The sequence below is a fragment of the Eleutherodactylus coqui genome, chromosome 1 (assembly GCF_035609145.1).
Source record: "Eleutherodactylus coqui strain aEleCoq1 chromosome 1, aEleCoq1.hap1, whole genome shotgun sequence".
NCBI lineage: Eukaryota > Metazoa > Chordata > Amphibia > Anura > Eleutherodactylidae > Eleutherodactylus > Eleutherodactylus coqui.
Genome location: NC_089837.1, coordinates 44,971,832 through 44,997,530, shown reverse-complemented (window position 1 = coordinate 44,997,530; position 25,699 = coordinate 44,971,832). Strand labels below are relative to the sequence as shown.

The following is a 25,699-nucleotide window of genomic DNA, read 5'->3' as shown; positions in this document are numbered from 1 at the left end:
AGGGGTCATCTAATCGTCCGGCCTGCAGTGCGGTGGGCCAGACATCATCATTACGGACAAGGGAAGAGTGTGGGCTCCAGAATTACTCTTATTAAATGGGAGAGGCACACTGCTGCAGCACTTCCTACACAGGGCAGGAAGTCTATAACAGGGGCAGGAAGTGCAGTAACAGCACAAGGTTCCCATTGCTTTCAATGAGTGAAGCCGGTGGTCCCACTTCCCTCTCCTGTCCGCTGATGACAATATCTTACCCGCTGTACTGGACAGCAGGCCAGACAATCAGCTGATGGAGGGGGGAGTCTTCAGAGGCAGACCCCTGTCCAAACAAACCCAGACAACATCTTTAAGCCTCACCCCTCAATGGTCTCCAAGCAAATATGGGAAACTAAAATATCCCTTTTTTCTATGCCAGATTAATACACTACTGTGTAATTCAGGTCCTTGCAAAACAGACTACGACACAACACATTCAGTGAGTCTGGACAATCTCCAGACCTTTCCACATTTTGTTATGTTGTGGCCTTGTACAAAAAAATTCAGTTTTTTCCCCATCATTCCGCACTTAATGACAAAGTGAAAACAGTAAGTTTTTCACTATTAAAAAAAAAAACAAAACAAAAAAAAAAAAACCCACAAATGAAACAAAACAAAGTAAAAAAAAGAATTCTACCATTCTGCATTGGCATAAGTATTCACATCCTGCACTCAGTACTTAGTTGAAGCACCTTTGGCAGCCATTACAGCCGCCAGTCTTCTTGGGTCTGATGTCACAAGGTTTGTATATCTGGATTTGGGAATTTTCTACAATTTTTCTCTGCAGATCCTGTTTTTTTTCAATTATGTTCAATCAACTGAATTGACCCCAGGTGTTTCCAATCAGGGTGTAGAACCATCTCAAAGATTATGAAGAGAAATAGGAGGCACTAAGAGCTAAATTCCAAGAGTCATACCAATAGTTATGTCAAAGCAAAATGTTAGAAATCTTTTAAAAATGAGAATCTAACATTGTGTTTTCACTTAATATTATGGGGTATTGAGTGCAGAATGATGTGGAAGAAAAACGGGAATTTTAATTTGCAGAAGACCCCATTACAAAATGTTTGAAGAGTTTCTGGACGCACTGTACTTAATTCTGTAAGTTTACCAGGTCTTTCAAAGTTACTCAACTGAGACATAAGAGAAGGGAGAAGCTATGAGCGTGTAATGGGCCAGGACGAGAGTATGAAGGTCGCATGGAAAGAAACAACAGCGGCCGATGCCGGAAATGAACTTCATTTCATAATTTTATTTATAAAAATTAAAAACACATTGTATAACAATGTCACAATACCAACCGTCTCCTACAGGCCCCCTTGCAAGAGTGGATGGTTATAGCATCACAATACCGACCATTTAAGACCTCCTGAGAGAGCGGAGTGAATGGTTGTAGCGTCACAATGAGATCTGCGCTGACACTGTGCTCTAGCGAATCACTGACATACAGACATCGTCGCGGTAAAAGTGCCAGGATTGTGGAACCATCTCCGGCAACCATCTATTTAAGCCAGTAGATGAAGGTTTAACAAGCTAAGCATCAAGAATGGAGATTCTCTGGGTTAGTCTCAACCACCATCCCGTCAAATCTTTATATTTCAGACATTGAATGGAGGAAATGTCTACTAACATAACAGATGGGGAGACGAGTGGCTGTCATGAGGGAAACAAAACAAGCCAAGAAAAAAAAAAAAATAAGACAAACTTGTCTAATTTTAGTTTATTTTTTTTTAAATTGCACGAGAGTCTGGCAACCCCATGAATATAGCACCAATGGTTGTCATGATCTGTAGATCGAGGTCTACAGTCCATGCACTAGTACCATAAAATCCTGACCAACTCCTGACCCTCCGTGGCCTACAACCTGTTGCATGCTGAAAGTTGTATTTTTCCAACAGCAGGAGGACCACAGTTTGGAGACCACAGATCTTCAGCCAGTCTTCTGATGGAGGACTGTTCCCACTCGTTTAGACTGTATTTTCATCATACAGCCTACGTCAGTGACTGAAAGTCTTGGAAGCAGCCTCAAAGCAGTTGCGAAACAACTGGAGGCATCCAACGTAACAGAGCCAACATACCCACTTATATTCCAGTTCACGAGATGAAAGACGACCATATCCACTCCAGGACATACTTAGGTCTTGGTCAGCAGTGACCTCCTACTGTATTCCCAACCAAGAGCTAAATCTCCAACGTCTCGACTGACGTTCCACCACCGATGAAGTCCCTGCTAATGTCCAGCTACAAACATACTGGTTGATGGAAAAGTCCTACAAATTATATCGTTTTAAGAGAATCCCCTTCCTCTAGATCAAGTCCCCCAAGGGAATCTCAGTAAAACAGTGCCTGTAAAATGTGCTATGATCTTGATTGAATGGATATTCCCTGTCCCATAATCCTCTGAGACAAGGGGGAGGGCACTCTACGGACTACCACCATATGGAGGGCTTTATTGATGGGCGATAGCATCTGGTCACGGGCTCGTGTGCACCTCCTCTGAAGCCTGGACCGTGCTCAGGTACTGCCAGCTGAGGGCGGCCAACAACATAGCACATGACAGGTAAATGGGGGAGAAGCCGTGACGGGACACCAGGGGGCCGTTGGACAGACTCAGCTTCTGGACAGTGGAGACGATGTTCTGTGTACGTCCAGAGGAGGGGTCTGTTAGGGGGATCTTCGGGTAGATCTGAGGAAGAAGAAACAGTAACAAATATAGAAGATTAAAGTTTAAAATGTAGAATTACTTAGGAGTTCTATATAGTCCAAGCTTCTGCCACGCACTATACCTTGAGCATTTATTTGCTCACGTCTGTGGTACATCTTTATATTTATACAGGAAATTTGAAGACTACACTAAAAAAAGGATGAGGGGGGGGGGGGGGGGGGGAGAAGACCCAAAATGATGTTTAATGGGGAACATTGAAAGGGGTTATCCAGTGAGGGAAATTCTGGTTCTTTCTTCTTTAGAACCAGCAGTTGCGGCAACCCCAACTTCCGACACTGGGTCATGTGGTATGGACCTCTTGCTGATGGTGTCATTGCAGGGGGCTTAATGTTTCAATAACTAAGTGAGCCTCTTATCTGTCATAGCGGATGGAGACAGAGAAAGGGCAGACTTAGGTACTGAAATGAACCACAAGCCCTTGAATTGATATCACCAACAACAAGAGGTGTCAGAAGCAAACCAGAAGTGGAGGTGCCTGTAATGCAGAACCCAGATTGGATGGGAAAGTATTTTTCTCCCTGGAGAACTCCTTAATGTTAGAGCTTAAAACAGTGAATGCACCTGGAAAAAATAATCTCAGTGGGCCACCAGGCCTCATAGGTCACTGGTACCTCAACCCAACAGGTCCATCGTTTTTTTCATAGCTGTTCTCCGCAAGGAAGACAATGATCTGAAGTCCCACCTATAGGCATCTGCTGTGTAGGTCAACATTTCAGTCCCGAAGAATTCTTAGGGCTCATACACAGACAGGCTGTAGGGCTCCTTACTACAGAGCTATATAGTCCTTGTATGCTGCTTTACGGGCCCCATTGGATGTATTCATCCCTAAAAGAAATGCTTCCTTATACCTTCATACGTGAGTCTAATTGAAGATGCAATCATTTTTCTCTGTTGGATTTCTGTGAAATCCCTACCGCTCCCAGGGTTCCAGTGTCAGAGGAAGCAAAACAGCCCTGAGCATCACTGAGCCACCACCTATCCCTCATTCTTCCTTCTACAGACATATCGCTGATACACAGGCCCAAAAAAGTTCCAGTTTTGTTTCACAGCTCCACACAGAAACACAAAACTTCTCTGACTTATTTATATGGTTTTACGCATACTAGAGGCAACTTGTCTTGAGTTTTGGGGTCAGTAGAGGTGCACATCTTGGAGTGCAATTTGATGCATTTTATCTTAAGCACACCTGATGCAACTAATGAAGCCCTTGCTTAGTGGCATCAGGTACATTTAAGACAACGGCTTACTTGCAAATAAGGAATTGTATTTGAGGGGATTAGAGGGGTGAATAATTCTGAGACTGCAGTAGCCATTAAAAGTGGAATTTAGTGCTGAATTTGCAGAAATCCCTTATATTAGTTGTGCTGGGCCATTTATGTTGTTCTTGTTTGATTGCACAAAAAAAATTAAACAAACGAGTGAAAGTTTGTAAATTTTGCAAATACAGCGTTTCCCTGTAAGTAAGCCCTATCCTGATAATATACCCTACCCTAGGGGGGGTTTGGGGGTGGCGGCTTACTTTATTGGGGAAACACAGTAATTTTTTTTTACCTCATTCACATATTGGTACACGATGGCTCTGACCGCCTGCATGTTGGTGGCCTCCATCATCAGTGTCACCGCCTGTCCCTTGCGGATCTTCACCACTCCTTTAAATACCTGGTGGTTATTATAACAGGCGGCCAGTGTAGCGACAGCCATGACCTGAGGACACAAGGAGGATCTATTAGCATGGAGGCATAGAGATCTTCCACACTGTGCTGCTAAAGTGATATGATATCTAAGTGGATGTGGTCTCCAAAGGAAACGCACATAGGCACACTTACCTGTGGGATAGCACAGAAGTTAAATACGCTCTGGTTTCTCAGCCGGGACAGGTAGAGCAAGACATCAGGGACATGTTGAAGTGCATTCGTCACCAGTTCATTCAAGCACTGCACCGCCGGCACAATATTTTCTGGCTTGGCCAAGTCCGATAGCTTTTTGCCGTATTTGCTCCACACCTGATGGCAGCAGAATGGGGACAGTATGGGTTTAGTGAGAGGTGATCACCACCCTTTTCCCTGAAAGTAAGACCTACCCTGAAAATAAGCATTAGCCCAATTTTCAGGGAGAGTTGAAATATAAGCCCTAGTTACACTAAATAAAAAAAAAAAAAAAAAAAAAAAAAAAGAATACTTTACCTAGCAGGCTCGGTCCAGGTCCCTCCTGCTGCTATCTAGAAGTTCAGTACGGTTCCCGCAGTCCTCAGTCACTCATACAGCATTACTTCCTGGTTGCGGGATTCATAAATTCCACCTCCGAAGCGATGGCTGTGACTAGTTCTTCGACCGCTGCTCAGTTAGTCAATGCAGCACTGGATGAACTAATACGATGGCTATGACTGGCCGTGGGTGAGCCAATTCATAAATCCCGCCTCTACAACGTGATAGCTGTTGATCCAGCGCTGCATCGATTGGTTCCTCCACTGCTGCTCAGCCAATCACAGCCATCGCATTGGTTCATCCACTGCTGCATTGATTGGTTCTTCAACCACTGCTCAGCCAATCATAGCCATCGCTTCCTGGAGGCGGAATTTATGAATCCTGTAACCAGGAAGGGATGTTGTACGAGTAGCTGAGGACAGCGGGAAGCGCATCGGAGCTGTGGAGAATAGCAGGAGGGATGTTGTGGACTGACCCTGATAGGTAAGTATATTAACACCTCCCCTGAAAATAAAACCCAGCCTCTTTTGGGGCAAAAATTCATATAAAAGACAGGGTCTTATTTTGCGGGAAACACAGTATAATTACTCGTAGAACTCATGGGACATTAGTCCATACTCGCCTCTCTAGGCCAGAACTCTCGTCCTTCCAGCTGGTCCTCCAGGTAATCTCGGATGATGTTGGTTTTCTGCAGGAAAAGCCCCATGGAGTTTGACAGTCTTGTGTCCTCGCCAACTATGAGGTCTTCCAGTTCTGAGGCGGAGAACAGCTGGGATAGACCGATCCCCACTAATCCAGCCACGTAGTGACAGTACTGAACAAAGACAGAAAGTTCCAGATATCAGTGTTAATACTCAAGTATCAGTGTATAGAATAGGCTCGAGGGCTGAGCCAAGTCTGTATGTGGCGGGTGTTGTTATCTTTGACAGCTGACACCTGGCCACAACGGCCGGGATCAGACATAAACAGCTGGGATCGAGGTTAACACATTTAGATGCTGTTGACAGTACTGACAGCAATGTTTAAGAGGCCTGACTAAGGAAGGAGCTCCCTTGGTCTCCTGAATGGTCCACCCCCACAATGAGATTGTTCGGTGCTGTTCAGTCACTACAGCAGCCCGGGGCAGGGCTTACTAGGAAGACATTACCGTATAAGACAACTTTTTAACCCGAGAAAATCTTCTCAAAAGTCGGGGGTCGACTTATAGGCCGGACTGGAGAATCTGTGGTCGCCGCATACGGTGGGGGGAGCTCAAAAACGGCCATATTCTCCGACGTATGCTGCGACCGTATGAAAGCAGCAAGGACTGCGCTAAGGCTCAGGGGAAAAGTCTATACTTCCCTCCCACGGCGTGTCATCCTCCCGATGGTCTGCCACACTGGGTTAACCAATCACAGCCGTTCAATGACATCATTGAATGGCTGTAATTGGTTAACGCAGCACAGGCTTTCATTGGCTAACTCAGCGCAGAGTTAGCCAATCAGAGCATTAGCTTTCTGGAGGCGGGGCATTCAAGCCCCGCATCCAGAAAGCAATGCACTGTCGGAGTAGAGGAGTGAGAGACAGCCTGCAGCAGCGCCGCAGATCATCGCAGAATGCCGCGGGAGGAGAGTATTGATTTTTTTTTTTCTTTTATATTTTAATTGAAAAAGTTGGGGGTCGTCTTATACGCCCGAAAATACGGTAAATGTACAAAGTTTACAGAGTTATGAGCATCTGACTTACGTACGACTCATACTTAGGACTCATTCATAAGAGCATATATACGCTGCAAATACTTTTTTTTCTGCGGACACAATTCCCGTTAATTGAGCCCAAGGGTTTCATTTAAATTTGCGCATTTTTGCAGCGTATTTTAGTCACAAAAAAAATCATGGCATGGCCTATCTTTGTGCATATTTAAGCAATGAAATCCTGTAATAAGCATAAGGTTCGTAGTAATGAAAGTATATTACAGGAAGTTATCTGTTAGATGTGGAGACAAGCGGCGCCTGCCTCTTCTTCCGGGTCTGGTACCTGACGGATCCACGACGGCTCATACTAGCGATAATCATTTCTGTACTCTTAAACAGGAACGATCATCACTAGTCGAGAGGGCCATTCCTGCCCATTCACAATAAAACAGGCCAATTTTTGAAGTGGAAAGTCTGTATTGCTGTGTCCAATTTATTAAAAGGTCACATTATTTATCCCGCCCAGTGAACACCATTAGAAAAAAAAAACAAAAAAAAACTGCAACACCAGAGTTGCGCTTTTTGATCATTTTGTCTCCATGAAAAAAAATGAATAAAGAGCAAATCAGTCATATGTACCACAGAGTATGGATAAAAATTAGAGTTCACTGTGCAAAAACCAAAACAAACAAACAAAAAGAATTAGGCCGGCTGCCCACAAGCGTGACGGGCTCCGCCGCGGAATATTCCGCGGCGAAGCCCATCACGGCGCCCCCCAGAGCCCCTATACTTACCAGTGGATCCGTCTTCTTCGCGCCCGCATGACGCTTCCCTGCCCACCGCCGCATCACGTGACGCGGCCGGCCGCGTCACGTGACGGCGGTAGGCGGGAAAGCGTTTTCACGCTATCTTCCGCTGTGTTACAGCGGGAGATAGCGTGAACGAACGGCTTCCATTGACTGCAATAGAAGCAGTCAGCGCATACACCCGCGGCAAATAGAGCATGCCGCGGGTGAGGACGGGACATTTCACGGTGCGTAATTCCACGGTGGAATTACGCACCGTGTGCCCTGAGCTATTAGGTTCAATAGAACCTAATAGCTGCTGGCAACGCAGCGGATTTTTGCCGCGAATTACGCGGCGGAAATCCGTTCGTGGGAAGGAGGCCTTAGTGTCGAAATTTAACGTACATAATCTAAATCTCTCACTTCCCAGTGTCATAGAAACTTAAAATTTGGCACGAGCATTGATTATGTCATAAATAGGAAAAGTTAATAGGTCCCAACTCGATTATTCAATTCTATGTGCAAAAGAATTCGCGTCCAAATTTTACGTGCGGAATGTAATTTTCTCACTTTCCGGTGTCATAGAAACTTAATATTTGGCACGGGCATTGATTATGTCATAAATGGGAAAAGCTAATGGGTACCAACTCGATTATTCAATTCTATGCGCAAAAGAATTGGCGTCCAAATTTTACGTACGGAATGTAATTTTCTCACTTTCCGGTGTCATAGAAACTTAATATTTGGCACGGGCATTGATTATGTCATAAATTGGAAAAGCTAATGGGTCCCAACTCGATTATTCAATTCTATGCGCAAAAGAATTAGCGTCCAAATTTTACGTACGTAATCTAATTCTCTCACTTCCTGATGTCATTTTATATAAAGGAAGCGTTGCATGGTTACCTCCACGTGGTGTTTCCTGGGTAACGCAGAGAACTATGCAAAATGGTGAACATATGTTTTTCCGGTATCTCTAAAGTAACCACGACTTCATAAGACTTTCAGTGTGAACACCAGATAAACACCAGTACCAAATTAACCTGGGGTGAAGCCGGGTATATCAGCTAGTTTTATATATAGTTAATATTGCTGTAACTGTACTAGCCTACAGAATAAAGATAACATGTCATTTTCACCACACGATGAACGCCATAAACAACCTCTCCCGTAAAGAAAAGGTAAAATAGAAAATAATGAGGTTTGTATAGAGAACTAGCTGACATCCCCGGCTTTGTCCGTGTTCATTCAGTACAGGCGTTTACCTGTTTTTCGCACAGTAAATTTTATGAATCTGTGGTTACTTCAGAGGAATAAAATATGTATACACATAGAAGAGCGTTAGATTCTCCTCAGGCTGCATGTACCAATGTCCCTCTGCAGAATGTGCCACCCCTCCCACTCTCCTCACTTTTTACCCTTAAAGGCAATCCCCCTTTTTATTCAAATTTACCTCCAGACTGGGGGTAGCAGCCCCTTCTTAGCCTTCAGGGCATGTTCCACCCCTGCAGTTCATGGCCGTTCCTTATGTACTTTACAGCCTTTCAGTATATACACAGAGGTCAGTTAGATTCTCCTAAGTACATACATAATTTCCCTAGGCTTTATGGTTTCTGAGAAAAGAACTCTCTCATGTATCGTGGAATTCCGCACTTTTTCACACTTCGAATTGAATCATCAAGTTTTGATCCCTTAACTTTTCCCATTTATGACCTAAAGAATGGTAGCGCCAAATTTCACATTTGTGCGGTACACATGTGTGTTATTAGTCATATTACATGGAGAGGGGGGGGGGGGGGGGGTCACTTAGTTTTAAACTTAGCATTGAATAATTAAGTTGCAACCCCTTTACTTTTCCTATTTAGGACCTAAAGAATGCTCCTGCCAAATTTCATGTTTGTACGACCCGGCAAGTTAGAGAATTAATGGCCAGTCAGTTAGTGAGGGCTTTCGCTAATATATATAATACACGACATTTCCTACCTTATCCCATTCCAGGAGAGATTCCACCTGCTTCTCTAAGAATTCCGCCATGCCCATCCCCATCTTGCGGCAGATGTCGACAATTATTTCCTGGTAAACTACCGCCAGACTTCGGAATTCCAGGGAAATCTAGAAGAGACGATTAGTTCAAAATACATTAGGGAGACTCCAATCTGTCATGTATGTCATGTAGAAGAAAGGACTTCTGGGTAATGAAATTAGAATGCGCAGGGAAAGCTGGCAAGAGGGAGGAGAGGCCTGGTTTCTGCCATGATGCGCTGACTCAGAAGGATGATGGCACTATCTTTGACTTGGGATGGCAGATTCACATACTGAATGTGCAACCTTCAAAGTAAGAATTTCTGGTGAAGCCAAAAGGCTCCTTTAGTGTACAACCATGTGTGCCCTGCTGCATAACTCTATAGTGGGGGTTAATAAAGTATTTTTCTACTGACAGGTTCTCTTTAAGACGTATAGGACTGTTGGGATATGAAGGGGCCGAGTCCTCCATTGAGAATCAATATGTATGCAGGTTGCTAGGAGAATTAATTAAAAAAGTGGAACGAGGAGCTCCAAGTGGCTGACCTCCTACAAGACAAAAAAAGTTTGGTAAATTTAGGAAGCAACCTGCCTGCTAAATCTGCAATTAGCTGGAAGACCCGGTTTCATAATCTGCCCACCATAGGGCAAGATCACTAAATGTGGTACATATCACCTTCGGCCTGGCAACTCTGGAAACACAAGGGAGAGACTGAGGAATAACCAGCATGAAGTGTGGTTGGAATATAACATGCCAGGTGTAGGACCTTCATAGAGGTTTCCACTAAGGTAACCTGCCAACTGTCTTTGCTCAAGAGTTCACAACAGCCATACCACCATTCAAGTGATCAAGTGCTATGGATGTCACCCTCCCACTTCACCAGAAACGGAAGCTTGTCCAATGAAGCAGGTTGATTTAATAGATCATATATCCAGGACAACATACCCGGGGTGTAATTGAGGTATACATCACTAGGGATTTGAGTCATCAGTGGTGCCTTTAGGGCATTCCTACTCAAAAATGGAAAATCTGGATTATCCAAACTGTTTCCGAGGCCTGTGGGGAATAATTCCGCCTAAACACGGATATGGTTTCCTGTGATTGACAAAGTGATAGAATCGCACCGGGCTTAACAGGGGAATATAAAGGGTTAACAGCCATGATTGACATTCTCTCCAACTGCTGCAGTTAGTTGCCAAAGACAGCAGACACCCATGGTGTATGGAGTGGGCTCAGCTTTATGCAATCACACCCGACGTATACCATACATGTACGGTGCATGTCAGGGAGGGCTTAAATGTATTTGCCAAATGCATTACACAATCCATGTAGCAAAATACTTGTGTGTTTGGTGCCCCGAAGCCATGCGGGTAAGTATGTTGCCCATGTCATATTGTATCAATAGAGCAAGCACAGGAAACCTGTTTGTTGAGTCCTTCCAGGTCCGCTGTGCTCATCCTATGTATGTAAGGTGCTTCCTCACTCAGTAACCCGTTGTCTCCCCGCTCTTAGGGATAACCACAAACTTTGACATGCCAAAAGTCATGGGATAGGAACTAATATCATGTAGGACACCCTCGAGTCTAATGAGGTACTGCATTTTGACATAGCACTGATTTCAGAGCCATGTCACCTGGACAGCCACCCACCGCTCAGTGGTATTTGTAGGTGCAGGGTCTCCGGTGTGAACGGACCTCTCTAGCACATCCCATAAATGCTTAATTGGCCTCATGTCCGATGAAAGTGCAGGAACTCTCCAGAAGGCTCCTAGTGCCAGTCCTGAGCAACTTGGGCTCGATGACATCATCCTGTTGGAATATGCCATCATTGTGCGTGACAAGTCCATGAAAGGCTGCACATGGTCACCAAGTAGTGAGCAATGACATGTTTAGGCGGACCAGTGGACTCACACCACTCTGTACTCTTGCCTGGGTGTCTCTACAATCATTAAAGGGGTTGTCCAGGATTAGAAAATCATGGCTGCTTTCATCCTAAAACAGCACCACACCTGTCCACAGGTCGTGTCTGGTATTGAATCTCCATAAGGCCGCTTCCATGTAGAGCTCATGCTTTCCTATGGGTTCTATCATATGAGTGAGGTTTTGTAGCCTGCGACATTGTGAGACTACAGAATCACTGCATGCTCTATGCAGCCGGGATTTGCGACTTCTTGTAGCCCACGTTTCCTTGTGTGTTGCATCACATTGTACGAAAATGTGTTTTTCGTACGATGCAACTTCTACATTAGGAAATCCTACTGTAAAATCCCTAAACTAAGCCCTAGGAAGGAAGAAAAAAAAGCTCCCCTAAGTTGCTTGAAGTTCTCCTGCAGAGCTTCCTGGTCCCCACCTCCTAGAAACGCTGCCTCTGATTGGTTCCTCAGCTCGTGGCTCTGCAATCAGGGCTAGCACACGAGGAACCAATCACAGCCATTTATGGAATGGCTGTGATTGGTTCATCGAGAGCTAGCTCTGATTGGCTCAGCCAGCGCTTGAAAAGCAATCAGAGGCAAAGCTTCCTGGAGGAGGGTTTTTCCAAGTCCCAAATAGGAAGTTCTGCAGACCTCAAGCAACTGCTGGGGAGCTTCAAGCGAGACGCGTGGGCAGATGACAGTGCCAGAGAGATGATGTATTCTTTTTTTAATGCAGCAAGAGCTTATTTTTGGGATAGGGCCCCCCCAAAAAATCCTCGCATGTGGTGATACACTGTGTGCGACTTTGTAGCAACACAAAACCAGGATATAACACACAACACCGATGTGATATAGCTGTGGTTTTCTCGCAGCGAAATCATGTCGCCTGTGTGGAAACGGCCTTAAAGTGAACGGGGCTGTTCTGCAATACCACACACAACCTGTGGACGGATGTGGCACTGTTTTGGTGGAAAGCAGCCACGTTTTTCCAACCCTGGACAACACCTTCAATCCAGGGTGAAAGATTATTCACGTTTCCCAGCATCTGGAGCTCTAGATGGCGGACAAGAACGTCTCTGACCCCTGCAGCCCATTTCTTAACCTCACCGTTGGGAAGTCCTCCAGGACTTGGCGGTCCTTTTCCTTGCTCTCTGTGAACCTCCAGTCCGCCTGGTACAGGTACGTGTGGAAGTTGTGCAGAATGGGGATTTTGGTCTCCAGATTGATGGTCATGTCGTCCTCCACCGTATCCAGAGCTCGGAGCACCAGATAGAAGATGCACACGGCATTTCTGTAATATAATCAAATAGTCAGCAGGCACCATAAGTGTCCTATCTGGAGGGCACATAGTGGGTACAATTCTTCTACTACATGTGAAGATTGCAGGGAGTTCTCTCCTATTCCCCACCAATGCCCCGCAGGTTATCATCAAATAGTTTCCACATGGCAAACATAGAGGAGCAGGAGAGAATACCTGATTGCTACGTCAAAGTGTGAACGGCCCCTTTAAATGGACTTAACTCATACAATGACACCTGATGTCTAAACGACCTGCATGGGCACTGACAATCCCCCCTCCATTAATCTGAAGTGAGGTGTTTTTGTCTTGCCACTTAATGAGCTGTAAATAATCCCCATCTCCCCCACGTGTTGTAATAAAGTCCAGGCCGGATTAACGGCAGCGCCATTAATGAGATTTATCAGGCATGTTACCGACTCCATCACATAAGGGCTCGCTCACACAGGCGTATTTGCGCCGCATATCTCACATGCAATTTTTGCGTTTTTATTACGCCGTTAATAGAACCTAATGGTTGCAATGGGCTGGTTCACATGTGCGGATTTTTTTCACGCATTATGCACCGCAACAGGCTATTGAAATCAATAAGCTGGCGCAAATACGTAGCGATTACGAAGGAAAACTGCGTATTCACTATATATTTGTGCAGGAAATCAGTGGGCCCTTCTGTGTCCTTATTGCGTTTGTAAATACGCAGTGTACCTGTGCGCACAAAGACACTCAGGAACGGGCGAGAGACAGAGGCAAGGGCGGTTTTCAGTTGCGTAAATACGCAGCATATTTACGAGACCAAAACCAGCATATGCCCATGTGAACTAGCCCTAAAACTCACAGCGTGGCCATACTGTGGAGGACGCCTGCGGATTCTGTGATCGCCGTCCGCGCGGGCCTTGAAAGGCATGCATTTTCACTTTTCCCGTCACACTCGCAGATACAAATTGCATATTCCGCGACCGAAAGAAATATCGCAGCATGCTCTATTTTAGCACGAATTCCGTGCGGACGGCCCTAATTAAAGTCAATAGATGCAAGTGTTCTGTTCCCCAGACGCAATTCACATTGTGTATGAGCAGCGGAAACGCGTGCAACCTCACAGGAAAATAGATAGAAAAGCCAGAATGCCGGCTAGAGGGGAGAGATCTTTCTTCTGCGCGGACGATAAGCTGTGCATAGCGTACATCCGTGCTGAAAACACTCGCATCTGCAATGCCGCAGACATCCGCATGCAGAATCCGACCCATTCGCGCGAGCCCAGCCTTTGGGTCAGTTCAGGGTTTCCGTCTTGGCTGTTTTTGGAGGAGAGAAGCTGAAAGAAGAACGGAGATTACAGGCCTGCAGCCGCTCTGCTTCCCCGTCCTCATGGTTGTTCAGTGTTATATCATAGGCTCAATATAGTAGATCTGCTCACATGTAGCGGAATTGGTGCGGATCTGCAGTTGGGGACAAGTGGCCTCTTATCAACAAGCCTCGCTCTACTAGTGTCACGCGATGCACTCAGATGATGAGGAAATGGGCTGCCTGTCAAGGGAAAAAGATGGCGTCCCCCTCGGTTTGCCGCAGATTTTCCAATTTTGCCATGTGTGAGCATAACCCTAAGGCTGAGTGTCCACGGGCGGGACCGCATATGGCAAGCGATATTCCGCTGCGGGGGAGCACTAATGTCACCACGATTCTCCACGATGAACCTATCTTACTGATAGGTTCATTACGGAGAATCGCAACATTTCATTTTACCTCAGCGGTGTAAGAAATAGCAACCAATCACAACACAGCTTTCATTTTACCTCAGCGGTATGATGTATAACAACCAATCACAGCGCAGCTTTCATTTTACCTCAGCGGTATAAGAAATAGCAACCAATCACAGCGCAGCTTTCATTTTACCTCAGCTGTGTAAGAAATTAAAGCTGAGCTTTAATTGGCAACAAAAATTACCGGGGAAGTCGGTGGGTTTTTGATTTTTAATTGCGCCAGTATTCGCCGCCCGATGCTGGAGAACAATCCTGCAAAATGTCACTAAAAATCGGACCAGAACTGTGGATGTGTAGACGACACAAACAGATTTTGCGTTTCCCCTATAAGATGTGACGGACACGGGGAGGGTCCATCTAGAACGGCTTAGGCCTCTCATTTTTGTACACGGGACAACCTTTCGGGCACAAATGCCAACAGTCGCCCCAGCGATGATCTTCCTGGGCTTCTACAGTCAGCTGGCGGTTGTTCATAATGAATGGCGTCTGGTTACACGGCCGCTCCGGCGCTCGGTTCGCGGAAGCTGGACGATGAATAAGACGCAAATGCCTTCTCATTCGTCGTTCAGTCGGTGCATTTACACGACCGCTGCGTCCAGCGGGAGAACCTGTAAGCTTTAGGCGCAGTGTCCACGGGCGGGTTTGATTTGTGGAATCTGCAAGGGTCACCTGCGCAAAAGATCTGCAGTTCAAAGTGCCCACAGAGAAGCGTTGGCATCTGCAACTGACTTTAAGTATGCGGATTTGATTTGCGGACTGTTTGGTGCGTTAAACAAATCGATTAGTAAACGATTTTCTGGCGTTTACACGGACGATTATCACTCCTTTTTGGTCGTTCGAACGAATTTTGAGCGATAATCGTCCGTGTAAACGGGCCTTAATGTACACTGTAAACAAACGGCTGATTGGCGACGGTAGTCGGGCGCCCCTTACACTGAGGATACGTTGTCAGCATTCAAATTCATATATACCCCAGAGCGGCACCATTAAAAAAATACAACTCGCACCATAAAAAACAAGGCCGCACGTCATGTTATGGCTCCTGCAATGCGACGGTGACAATCGCTTGTTTAAAGACAGTTCTACTATTCAACATGGGGGGCAGGTTTATCAAAAATGGTCTGCAGTTATTAAAACTGCCTGTTGCCCGTAGCAACCAGAGCTCAGCATCCATGTCTGAAACGGCTGTGGTAAAGTGAAAGCTGCGCTCTGATTGGTTGTTATCGCCACACAGACAGTTTCTCTTTGAGGCGGTTTTGATAAGCGAGGCCCAGTGTGCATTTACCCCATCTCTTCACCATCGACCAATCATACAGATGTTGCTGGGCGGATGTGAACATGAGCAAAAGGATTCCATTGGCCAGGGATTTGAGCCAATCAGCTGCTGTTACCGGCTGGCTTCCAGGAGAAGCAAACGGAACACAAATTTGGCGGGAAAAGCTCCCAGCAGAGTTCAAAAGGGCAGCTCAGTGCTAATGATTAACCCATGAGGATCCCTCCTAATTGTCCAGAGTCTATACATCTACAACTAGTAGATACAAATGGGATTAGGTCCCTAATTATTGTATATTCATATCATAGCAGTTCTTTTTGGTTTGGGTGGCGGGGTCTTGTAAGGAGTTATAGGAGGACATTATCCGTGTCTACAGTCACTAGTTCTGTGAAGGCAGACAGGGCAATATACACTGAATGGCCACTTTATTGGAGCCCCCGACCCTCTCATGATTGTGGTTCCCTGTATGGATTCCCCCCGTCACCCCGGACTGCAGCCTAAAATTGCGTGACAAGTTTCCCGTGAATCAGTTTCATGGTGAAGCCACATTAGATGGGAAGATCCAGCGATCTGAGCGCCTTCCAACGAGGCCGGCCATCGATGCTGGACTAGCCGGGTTGAGGATTTCACAGCCAACCGCATGGGGTTTTCTGGTGTAACAATGTGGAGAGTATACAGAGAATGGCGGGAGAGAAGAAAGTCTATATCCAGCGAAAGGTGATCCTGTGGATGTAACAACTAGTCACCAGAAGGGGTCAAAAGAGGATGTCAGGAATGGTTCTGATGAACAGGCAAGAGCAGCCAATGCAACGGATGGGCTATAACAGTAGATGACTAGTTGGTGTCTAAGGATACGTTCACACATAGAAAAATTGGTGCAGATTTTCGGCACCAAAATCTGCGTCGCAATCTGCGCCATTGATGCCAGAATTTCCAGCAGGCAGCATGAATCACTGACCCCTTCCTGTCAGCTGATCAGAACTTCCATCTAATTTGTGGCAACTACAAGTAGCTTCCTGTCCGCAGGGGCCGATAATCCTGCAAAATGATTTCGTTTCGTCACCTAGTGGAATCTACCCCACGGCGTGTCTACAATCACACAGCGAACGCACCGAGAAGAAAATCTCCTCCTACTATGTTGCGCCAAAGGAGTGAAAGGATATGAAGCCTTAGTGGCAGCTGTGCAAACTTTCCAGAACTGTTGGCAGGGAGCCTGAGAAAACAGCGAGATCTAACCTAATGAATGCAATGTAGAACTGCAGGCACCAGCCTAACCCTCCTTCATAGAAGAGATATAACAAAAGGGGGAGGAAGCAAAGCATCAGATATGACCCGATTTGTAGGGTGTAGTGCCGCGTATCGCCAACTACCAATAGATAGGTTTCCTCGAGGGTGGGGCGGGTCGTTGCCACTCATCCCTCTGTTGAGCAGTGGGACAGGGTAGGCGCTTCTACTGTGGTGGAGTCTTCGGGTCACTAAGGCCATGAGGTCAGAAAGAAGGATCTTCCTCTCGATGTAAAGAGATGGCCGCCTCTACAGAGCAGCAGTCAACAGATGGTAGGTGGGAAACCTCTACAAAAGTGGAAGGGTGTCTTGGTGCACATGGGACAGGTAGAGCGGCATGTGGAACAACATACAGGAGGTCCATGACTGAAGGGCCACCATAATTCTAGGGCTTTCCTACCAAAAAGTAATTAGATATGTGATGGATGAGGAACCAACTGCTGGGACCCCCAGTGCTAATGAGAACAGCACCCCCCCCCCCCCCCCCAAGTACTCCGAGTCCATGGAGTGGCAGTACGCATGTGTAACCACCCCTCTATTCTCTTCCATGTGACTGGCAGAACGAGCCAAGTGGCGAGCTTGGCCATCTCCATAGAAGTGAATAGAGTGGAGATGACCTATACGTACCACCACTCCATTCACTCCAGGTGATCAGCTCTTATGATCAGTTGGGTTCCTCGCAGGGTTGCGGTTGGAGTCAGGGTCCCATTTAGGTCGCGTCAGTAGGAATGTACCGACTCCAGCTTGTAAAAAAGAAAATAATAATATGTGTACACATTATAAATATGGCGTAATTACTTCAATGCAGAATTTATTACGCATTTCTTTTATAGGAATTTAGGAAAGTTTTGAAGTGTCCTATAATATATCTCCGATTCATCTAAGCCCCCATTTATCAGAAACACTGATGAGTAGGATGCGGGGGCAGCAGCTCAATAAACAGAGTATTCCAACTAAAGAGCTTATTTTATCAGAATGATGCTAAACAGAATGAGGTTAACATTTTAATACAGTAAATTAATCACTTAACCCCTTAAAGGCCAGTGTGTTTCGGTCCTAGAAGGACCAGACCCTTTTCAGCCATGTGGTGGTTTTACCCCTTTCCAATCCACTGTCTGACGTCTGAAGACATTCTGATTGAAGGCTGTACAGCTCCGATGTCGGAAGACGTCCAGCAGGGTATTCTTACTGTATATTACTGGCTGCTCTGTTGTCGGGGGCCTCTCCAGCATGTCCCATACCACAGTACTGGCTCTAGCCAGCAGATGGCGCTATTGTGTAATGGCAGAAAGAGAAAGACCCTAGGAAACCCTGAATCCAAAATTGGATTGCAAAGGGTTAACGCCCTTTATTTTCCTGGCCTGTGAAAATTATTTTTGCTGCAAATTTCTTTTCATCATATATAGAGCTATTTAACACCTTTTTTCACAGAATTTTTTTCCATTTTTTTAAATTTCATTAAAGGGGTTGTCCCGCGGCAGCAAGTGGGTCTATACACTTCTGTATGGCCATATTAATGCACTTTGTAATGTACATTGTGCATTAATTATGAGCCATACAGAAGTTATCAAAAGTTTTATACTTACCTGTTCCGTTGCTGGCGTCCTCGTTCCCATGGAGCCGACTAATTTTCGGCCTCCGATGGCCAAATTAGCCACGCTTGCGCAGTCCGGGTCTTCTGCAGTCTTCTATGGGGCCGCTCGTGCAGAATGCCGGCTCCGTGTAGCTCCGCCCCGTCACGTGCCGATTCCAGCCAATCAGGAGGCTGGAATCGGCAATGGACCGCACAGAAGCCCTGCGGTCCACGGAGACAGAGGATCCCGGCGGCCATCTTCAGCAGGTGAGTATGAAGACGCCGGACCGCCGGGATTCAGGTAAGCGCTGTGCGGGTTGTTTTTTTAACCCCTGCATCGGGGTTGTCTCGCGCCGAACGGGGGGGGGGGGTTAAAAATAAAAAAAACCCGTTTCGGCGCGGGACAACCCCTTTAAGGGTGAGGTGTGCAAAAAAAAAAAGTTTTAAAATATATATACCCATTAGAGTTGAGCGAACGTACTCTGCCGAGCTTGATGCTCGTTGGAGTATTAGCGTACTCGATTGTGCTCGTTACTGGAACGAGCATCACGCAGTGTTCGACCCGGCCCCAGTTTTTGGCCCCTCCCCGCCGCAGCGCGCGGCAAGGGCAAATTTTTTGGCTGCCTGGCTGGCAGGGAGAAAGGGAGAGACGAACCCGGCGTCCCACATACAAAAATGCTCGAGTCTCCCATTGTAGTTAATGGGGTTCGTTACTCGAGTAGAGCTCTTGAATTTTACGAAAAGCTCGACTCAAATAACGCGGACCTGAGCATTTGGGTGCTCGCTCATCTCTAATATCCAGGGTGGATCTGCTGACAGTTTAGGTTGGCGCTGGCAGTTCTTATTTTAAATATATTTTTATTTCATTCTGTAATTTTTTTTATTTCGTTTTTTTCACTTATTTTTGTAAATTTCTTTTAATGACATCTTTAATCTTGTGCCACTTATGAGTCATATATGAAGGAGTCAAGGAGTTTGGGAGAATTGAGGAGTCTGAGGTTTGGCTTACTGACTCCACCGCTCTGGTCTTGCGGTCAGACAAGTGATTTTTTTAATGCCCTCATTATGTAGCGCCCCCAGTATATAGAAGTTTACCAGAATGTCTCTTTAATTTCAGGGGACACGGTGTGTATTACATTAATATCAGTGTGCCTTATTTATTTCAGGGTGCATAGTGAGTAGCCCTATTTTTCAGAAGAGTCAATGACAGCTGGGTCTCAAACTCAGCAAGAATTAGCTGGAAAAGTCATGGAGGTCTGGACAAAATGGAGAAGAAAAGGAACAAGTCCAATCAGAGGACTGTGAGTCACTTATGTTTTCTGCCTCTAACTGTGTCACAGTAGTATTCTGTCCTCATGTAAACTCTGGAAGGAACCGCACTCTTTTGTAAAGACCGTATGACCTCCTTTTACAGGTCATGGACCGTTGGGCATACAAACACTACAAGACCAAGATGTCTTGAGAAGTTCACTGTTCCATATAGTGATTTATTGGTGGAACAGCTGGCAGGACGCTCCTGTTGCCATTAGTGTGTGATCCCAGCACAGAACATTCAGGGAGGGACCAATGTCAAGTCACCCACCGGACAGATAAGAGTGAGGGGAAACATGACGGAGAAGGTCACTGCATACAACGCCTCCCCCTCCCACCAGCTATAAAGTACAGGGTGAAGTGCATTACCGTATAATTAGTGGCCAATACATCTGAGGCACCTACGAATGCAGCAATGTATATAACAATACACCTGGGGCACTTTGCTATTCCCTAAATCCCTTGAACCCCGCCTTCTTCCCCACGTGCACAGGCATCTTGGCGTGGTAAATCTCAGAACAGACTGTGGTTTATTTCTGTGCATTACTGCCCCCTATACAGGAGAGTGCCAGCTGTGAACAGCACAGGTATTGTTAGGGGACTGACACCCGATGAAGCGCCAATCACAATGGAAGAGGCAGCAAGGTTTGTCCTGAGAGGGTGCCGGACGTGCCCCCAGGATGCGGCCCTGTGCCCACATACCCAGAGCACCAGAAGAGAGTGTGACTTTCCACCCATTGAGAGACTACAACCCCCAGCATGACTTACTGGCAGTTACTTCACAATAGCAGGGAGGTGACAGATTTACACCTCAGGACGGAGCCAAATCCACACCAGAGGTTGGGTGCGAAATTTACCGCTGCTTGCGATGCATCGTGCGGCTTATTCCGCTCCGTGTGAGACATCCCTTGTAACATCCAGATGGTCATATAAACTACCAGGACCACAGATTACCCCACTTTAACTTTGTACATACATGACAGTTACATTCCTTTAATCCGGCATCCAATAATCCAGAAAGTTTTACAAACTGCTGTTTTTTGCACAAAACATAAGTGTATTAACCTCTTAGTCTCTCTAAATTACAATCACATTCTCTGACCGTCCAGTAATCCAGAATATCTAATAATCCGGAACAATATAGACCGCATTAAAGACGTTTACTTATCGTTAGAGGTGGTCAGTGTCGCAGCTTCACTCCGAAAACAGAAGCTGTACCTTTAGCCATCTATTAATCCAGAATATTGGATAACCCCGCACCAATGATGCCGGATTAAAGGAGTTTAACCTCCACGAATCAGTAGGTATAACACGGAGCAGCGGTCTCACCCACCTGAGCTCTCCGTCCAGGCCCTGGATGACGGGTGCGAAGCTCCTGCTGGTCTGGTTCAGGTACGTGAAGCAGGTCCGCAGACTATCGCTCATAGAGTCCTGTCGGGGAAGAGTAACAGAGTGAAGTTTGCAGACGAGCGGGCTCTGGGGGGTAAAGCACTTGTGCACGGTGCGGCCCTCCTTCAGCCCCCTCTCCTGCAGCCTGCTGACCGTCAGCAGTGACCGCTGCCCGCCAGGCTTCTGAGCTGGGCCCAGGCTCAGAGTCCTCTTGAACAGGGAGACGGCCACTTTGCAGTTTGTACTGGCCATGAGCCAAACTTGGCGGAAAACTTTTCTCCTGGGCTGCGAGTGATCATCTACAGTGCCCAAGGGCATACTTTCCAAGCTGGCAGCTGAGTGCCCATGGGCCCTGGCATTCCAACACACTGCATGAGTGGTCCTGACAACAACTCGGCGGCGCACCCACCCTAACTGCAACCCCTCCCACTCCTGCAGTGTTTTCATGGTCTAGCATACTGGGCTGGGCCTCCATGTTAACCCTTTACACGTTTCCCAAAAAGTTTTAAAGTGACAGTACACAGTAATTCCTGCGGGCAGGATGTGAGGTAGAACCATGTGCAGCCCACGTGTGGAGTGACAGGTGATGATGCAAGCGCATGACAAATTGGATTATTATAAGCCGCTGCTAAGCCGGTGATTATAAACTTCACAGCCGAGGATGGAAGAAAGAAGCAGTAGGAGGATATCCGAGTGTGCTGCAGTCATTCCCGCTGTCACACGGCCTTAAGCGCAATTCCGTGTAAATTTGCGCACGCAAAAAAAAAAAAACACGCCACCATGCTTCTATTCCTTGAAATGGGCGATTAGTGTAATTAGTTCAACATGCGCAAAGGTACAAAAAAAAAAAAGGAGCGCACTGCGTATTTTTTGTGTGCGAATGAAATGCGAGCGCAAAATACACTAAGGTGAACGAACCGATTGCAATCAATGGATTCTATTCACTGCGTATCGTGTGCGCAAAACGCTGCGCAAATGTGACACAGGCCTTAGGGCATTCTGCGATTTTTCCTCCGCTCGCAAGAACACACGATTCGTATCCGCAAGTGTGGAGGAAACAGTGAAAGTCCATCCTTCTCCATGCGTGCGATTTGCTGCGTATCCCATTCACGGACACCAACCGTGGACTCCGGTTCTGTGAAGCCGGCCTTACTGTGAAATGGCGCAGTTTTGAAATGTCGTATTCAGGCGTGCTATTTCTATATCTGAAGGCCATGATCTGAATACACCCAACCAGTAGCGCCTCCTGCTGGGTTATTGGCATTTACCACAATGTTGATGCGGTAAACACTACAAGAAACCAGGTATCAGGTGATACTTCCCAACCGCGTGTGACTACAGCCAGGAGGCAAACCACCACGGATCACCCGTGCCACAGGGACCCAAGCAAACAACAACTCATATCTCAGCTGAGCGCTGTGTGTCCTGACTTCTCAGGGTCGATGGAGAAATGGCGAGGCGGTGCTGTTTACACACCGCAAGAACTGCCTACAGCTCAAACTCTGCCAGACGGTGTCAACAAGATCCTGTACTGATCCTGAATATATCCTGTATTATACCCCAGAGCTGTACTCCCTATTCTGCTGGCGGAGTCACTGTGTACATACATTACTTATCCTGTACTGCTCCTGAGTTACATCCTGGATTATACTGCAGAGCTGCACTCAGTATTCTGCTGGTGGAGTCACTGTGTACCTACATTACTTATCCTGTACTGCTCCTGAGTTATATCCTGTATTATACTCCAGAGCTGTACTCACTATTCTGCTGGTGGAGTCACTGTGTACATACATTACTTATCCTGTACTGATCCTGAGTTACATCCTGTATTATACACCAGAGCTGCACTCACTATTCTGCTGGTGGAGTCACTGTGTACATTACATTACTTCTCCTGTACTGATCCTGAGTTACATCCTGTATTATACTCCAGAGCTGTACTCACTATTCTGCTGGTGGAGTCACTGTGTACATACATTACTTATCCTGTACTGATCCTGAGTTACATCCTGTATTATACCCCAGAGCTGTACTCACTATTCTGCTGGTGGAGTCACTGTGTACATACATTACTTATCCTGTACTGATCCTGAGTTACATGCTGTATTATACCCCAGAGCTGTACTCACTATTCTGCTGGTGGAGTCACTGTGTACATACATTACTTATCCTGTACTGATCCTGAGTTACATGCTGTATTATACCCCAGAGCTGCACTCACTATTCTGCTGGTGGAGTCACTGTGTACATACATTACTTATCCTGTACTGATCCTGAGTTACATCCTGTATTATACCCCAGAGCTGTACTCACTATTCTGCTGGTGGAGTCACTGTGTACATACATTACTTATCCTGTACTGGTCCTGAGTTACATCCTGTATTATACTCCAGAGCTGCGCTCATTATTCTGCTGGTGGAGTCACTGTGTACATACATTACTTATCCTGTACTGATCCTGAGTTACATCCTGTATTATACTCCAGAGCTGCCCTCACTATTCTGCTGGTGGAGTCACTGTGTGCATACATTACTTATCCTGTACTGCTCCTGAGTTACATCCTGTATTATACCCCAGAGCTGCACTCACTATTCTACTGGTGGAGTCACTGTATACATACATTACTGATCCTGTACTGATCCTCAGTTACATCCTGTATTATACCCCAGAGCTGTACTCACTATTCTGCTGGTGGAGTCACTGTATACATACATTACTTATCCTGTACTGCTCCTGAGTTACATCCTGTATTATACTCCAGAGCTGCACTCACTACACAGTGACTCTAGCAGCAGAATAGTGAGTGCCGCTCAGGAGTATAATATTATTACATGTAGCTGTGATGATGCAGATATATACTTTAACCCTTCACAGTCATACTTTATATATACACTTTAACCCAGGGGTGTCAAACTCATTTTCACCGAGGGCCACATCAGTCTTATGGCTGCCTTCAAAGGGCCGATTCTAATTGTAAGACAGTATAGTAAAAGTGAACACCATAGTGGCCAGTGGCGCACATTATTATACATATATATATGCACAGGAGCACATTATTATTATACATATATACACACAGACGCACACCGTTCTGCACATACATATGTAGTAGAAATGATTAATTAGTGTAAGATGTCTATTGATCTGTATGAACTAGATATATTACGCTGCTGTAGTGATTTGACTCTGTAGAGGCTGATGGCCACATAGGTTCATTATGGTAATGGCTGGACAATGGCATGGTGAAGGATGTGTGCTATAACATTAGCCTAATGTAAAGCTCTGGTGCAGCCACTGAAGGGTTAAGTTACATAGGAATGTAGCGGAGCTGATGGTAATGTTATTTTTCTCTCCAGCCCTCCCCCACCTCAACTCCAAGAACAAAGGACCTTAGGGTTTTACAGAGGGACCCTGGGAGGAGGTGGGGGAGGGGGCTCAGTTAGCTGGAGACCCAATATTTATGCTCATGGCCCACGTATGTAATATGTTATACGCCCGTAATGGGCAGATATTATGTGCTTCAATACAAGAAGTTCTGGGATGGTCTTCAGTATCAGAACTCTTAGTGTCTCAGTCTGAGTTCTTACATCAGTATAGAGGAGTGTTGCAATTAGGAAGCTACAGAATACCCCGGAACCTGCTGGAGAAATTGGTATCCAGAACATATACGCGCAGACGCACACCGTTCTGCACATACATACGCACAGACGCACACCGTTCTGCACATACATACGCACAGACGCACACCGTTCTGCACATACATACGCACGCCGTTCTGCACATACATACGCACAGACGCACACCGTTCTGCACATACATACGCGCGCCGTTCTGCACATACATACGCACAGACGCAATCCATTCTGCACATACATACGCACAGACGCGCACACACACACACCTAAATCCCGTATAGACACTTTGTAATAGTAAACCTCACAAACGAGCCACGGTCGCCACGGAGACGCATCTGCTGAAAACCCTCATTTATTATTGATCTCAGGCATTCAATACCAGTTATGGCGGTAAGGATTCCCTGGGATTGCAACTTTGGCGCAACAAAACCCCGGTGACCTATAGGACTCCGTAATATGGTGATCAACTCATAAAAACCGTATTCGCCATCTAAGGAGGCGGCGGGTTGGTAAGAGGAGAGAGAGTAACGGTTGTATCCGACCCGCGGCGTAAATACGGCTGCGACGAGCGCGGTCACCATTGTATCGTTAACCTGTAGTAATAAACACGAACCAAAGGCGGATTCAGAACCACTTAATAGACTCTACGGGCACTTGTGGCTTCTCCCTTACCCGCTCCTGCTGGGACAGGGCAGTCCGACAGCCGCCCATCTTAAACCTGAGCAGGTTGTAGATCTCCTCCGGGTGTCTCAGAGACCTCAGGATGTCCATGACGGCGGGGAGCGATGCGCGATCTTCTACTACTGTATCATTTCAGTACCGCTATAT

General features: G+C 46.2%; 1 protein-coding gene across 2 annotated transcripts; it reads right to left on the bottom strand.

The window, feature by feature from the left end:
* Positions 1-1,265: 1,265 nt before the first annotated feature.
* On the bottom strand, positions 1,266-25,695 carry LOC136620401 (squalene synthase-like). Of its 2 annotated transcripts, XM_066595161.1 has the most exons (8): positions 25,544-25,695; positions 21,181-21,278; positions 12,463-12,646; positions 9,404-9,532; positions 5,585-5,776; positions 4,585-4,761; positions 4,310-4,462; positions 1,266-2,719 (listed from the first exon to the last, which is right to left on the bottom strand). In XM_066595161.1, exons 1-8 carry the CDS (start codon positions 25,640-25,642, stop codon positions 2,507-2,509), a joined length of 1,245 nt encoding a protein of 414 aa, XP_066451258.1. In that variant the 5' UTR covers positions 25,643-25,695; the 3' UTR covers positions 1,266-2,506. The 2 variants fall into 2 exon arrangements, with proteins under 2 accessions (XP_066451258.1, XP_066451250.1); XM_066595153.1 differs by lacking the exon at positions 25,544-25,695 and having other exon boundaries at positions 21,181-21,656.
* Between the last annotated feature and the right edge of the window lie 4 nt (positions 25,696-25,699).

Coding starts and splice junctions, on each gene's coding strand:
- LOC136620401 (XM_066595153.1), bottom strand. CDS start 21,554: ATGCCCTTGGGCACTGTAGATGATCACTCGCAGCCCAGGAGAAAAGTT. Junction 4,463..4,584: donor ACTTCTGTGCTATCCCACAG/GTAAGTGTGCCT, acceptor TTGTGTCCTCAG/GTCATGGCTGTCGCTACACT. Junction 2,720..4,309: donor TGTACCAATATGTGAATGAG/GTAAAAAAAAAT, acceptor CTTCTTCCTCAG/ATCTACCCGAAGATCCCCCT.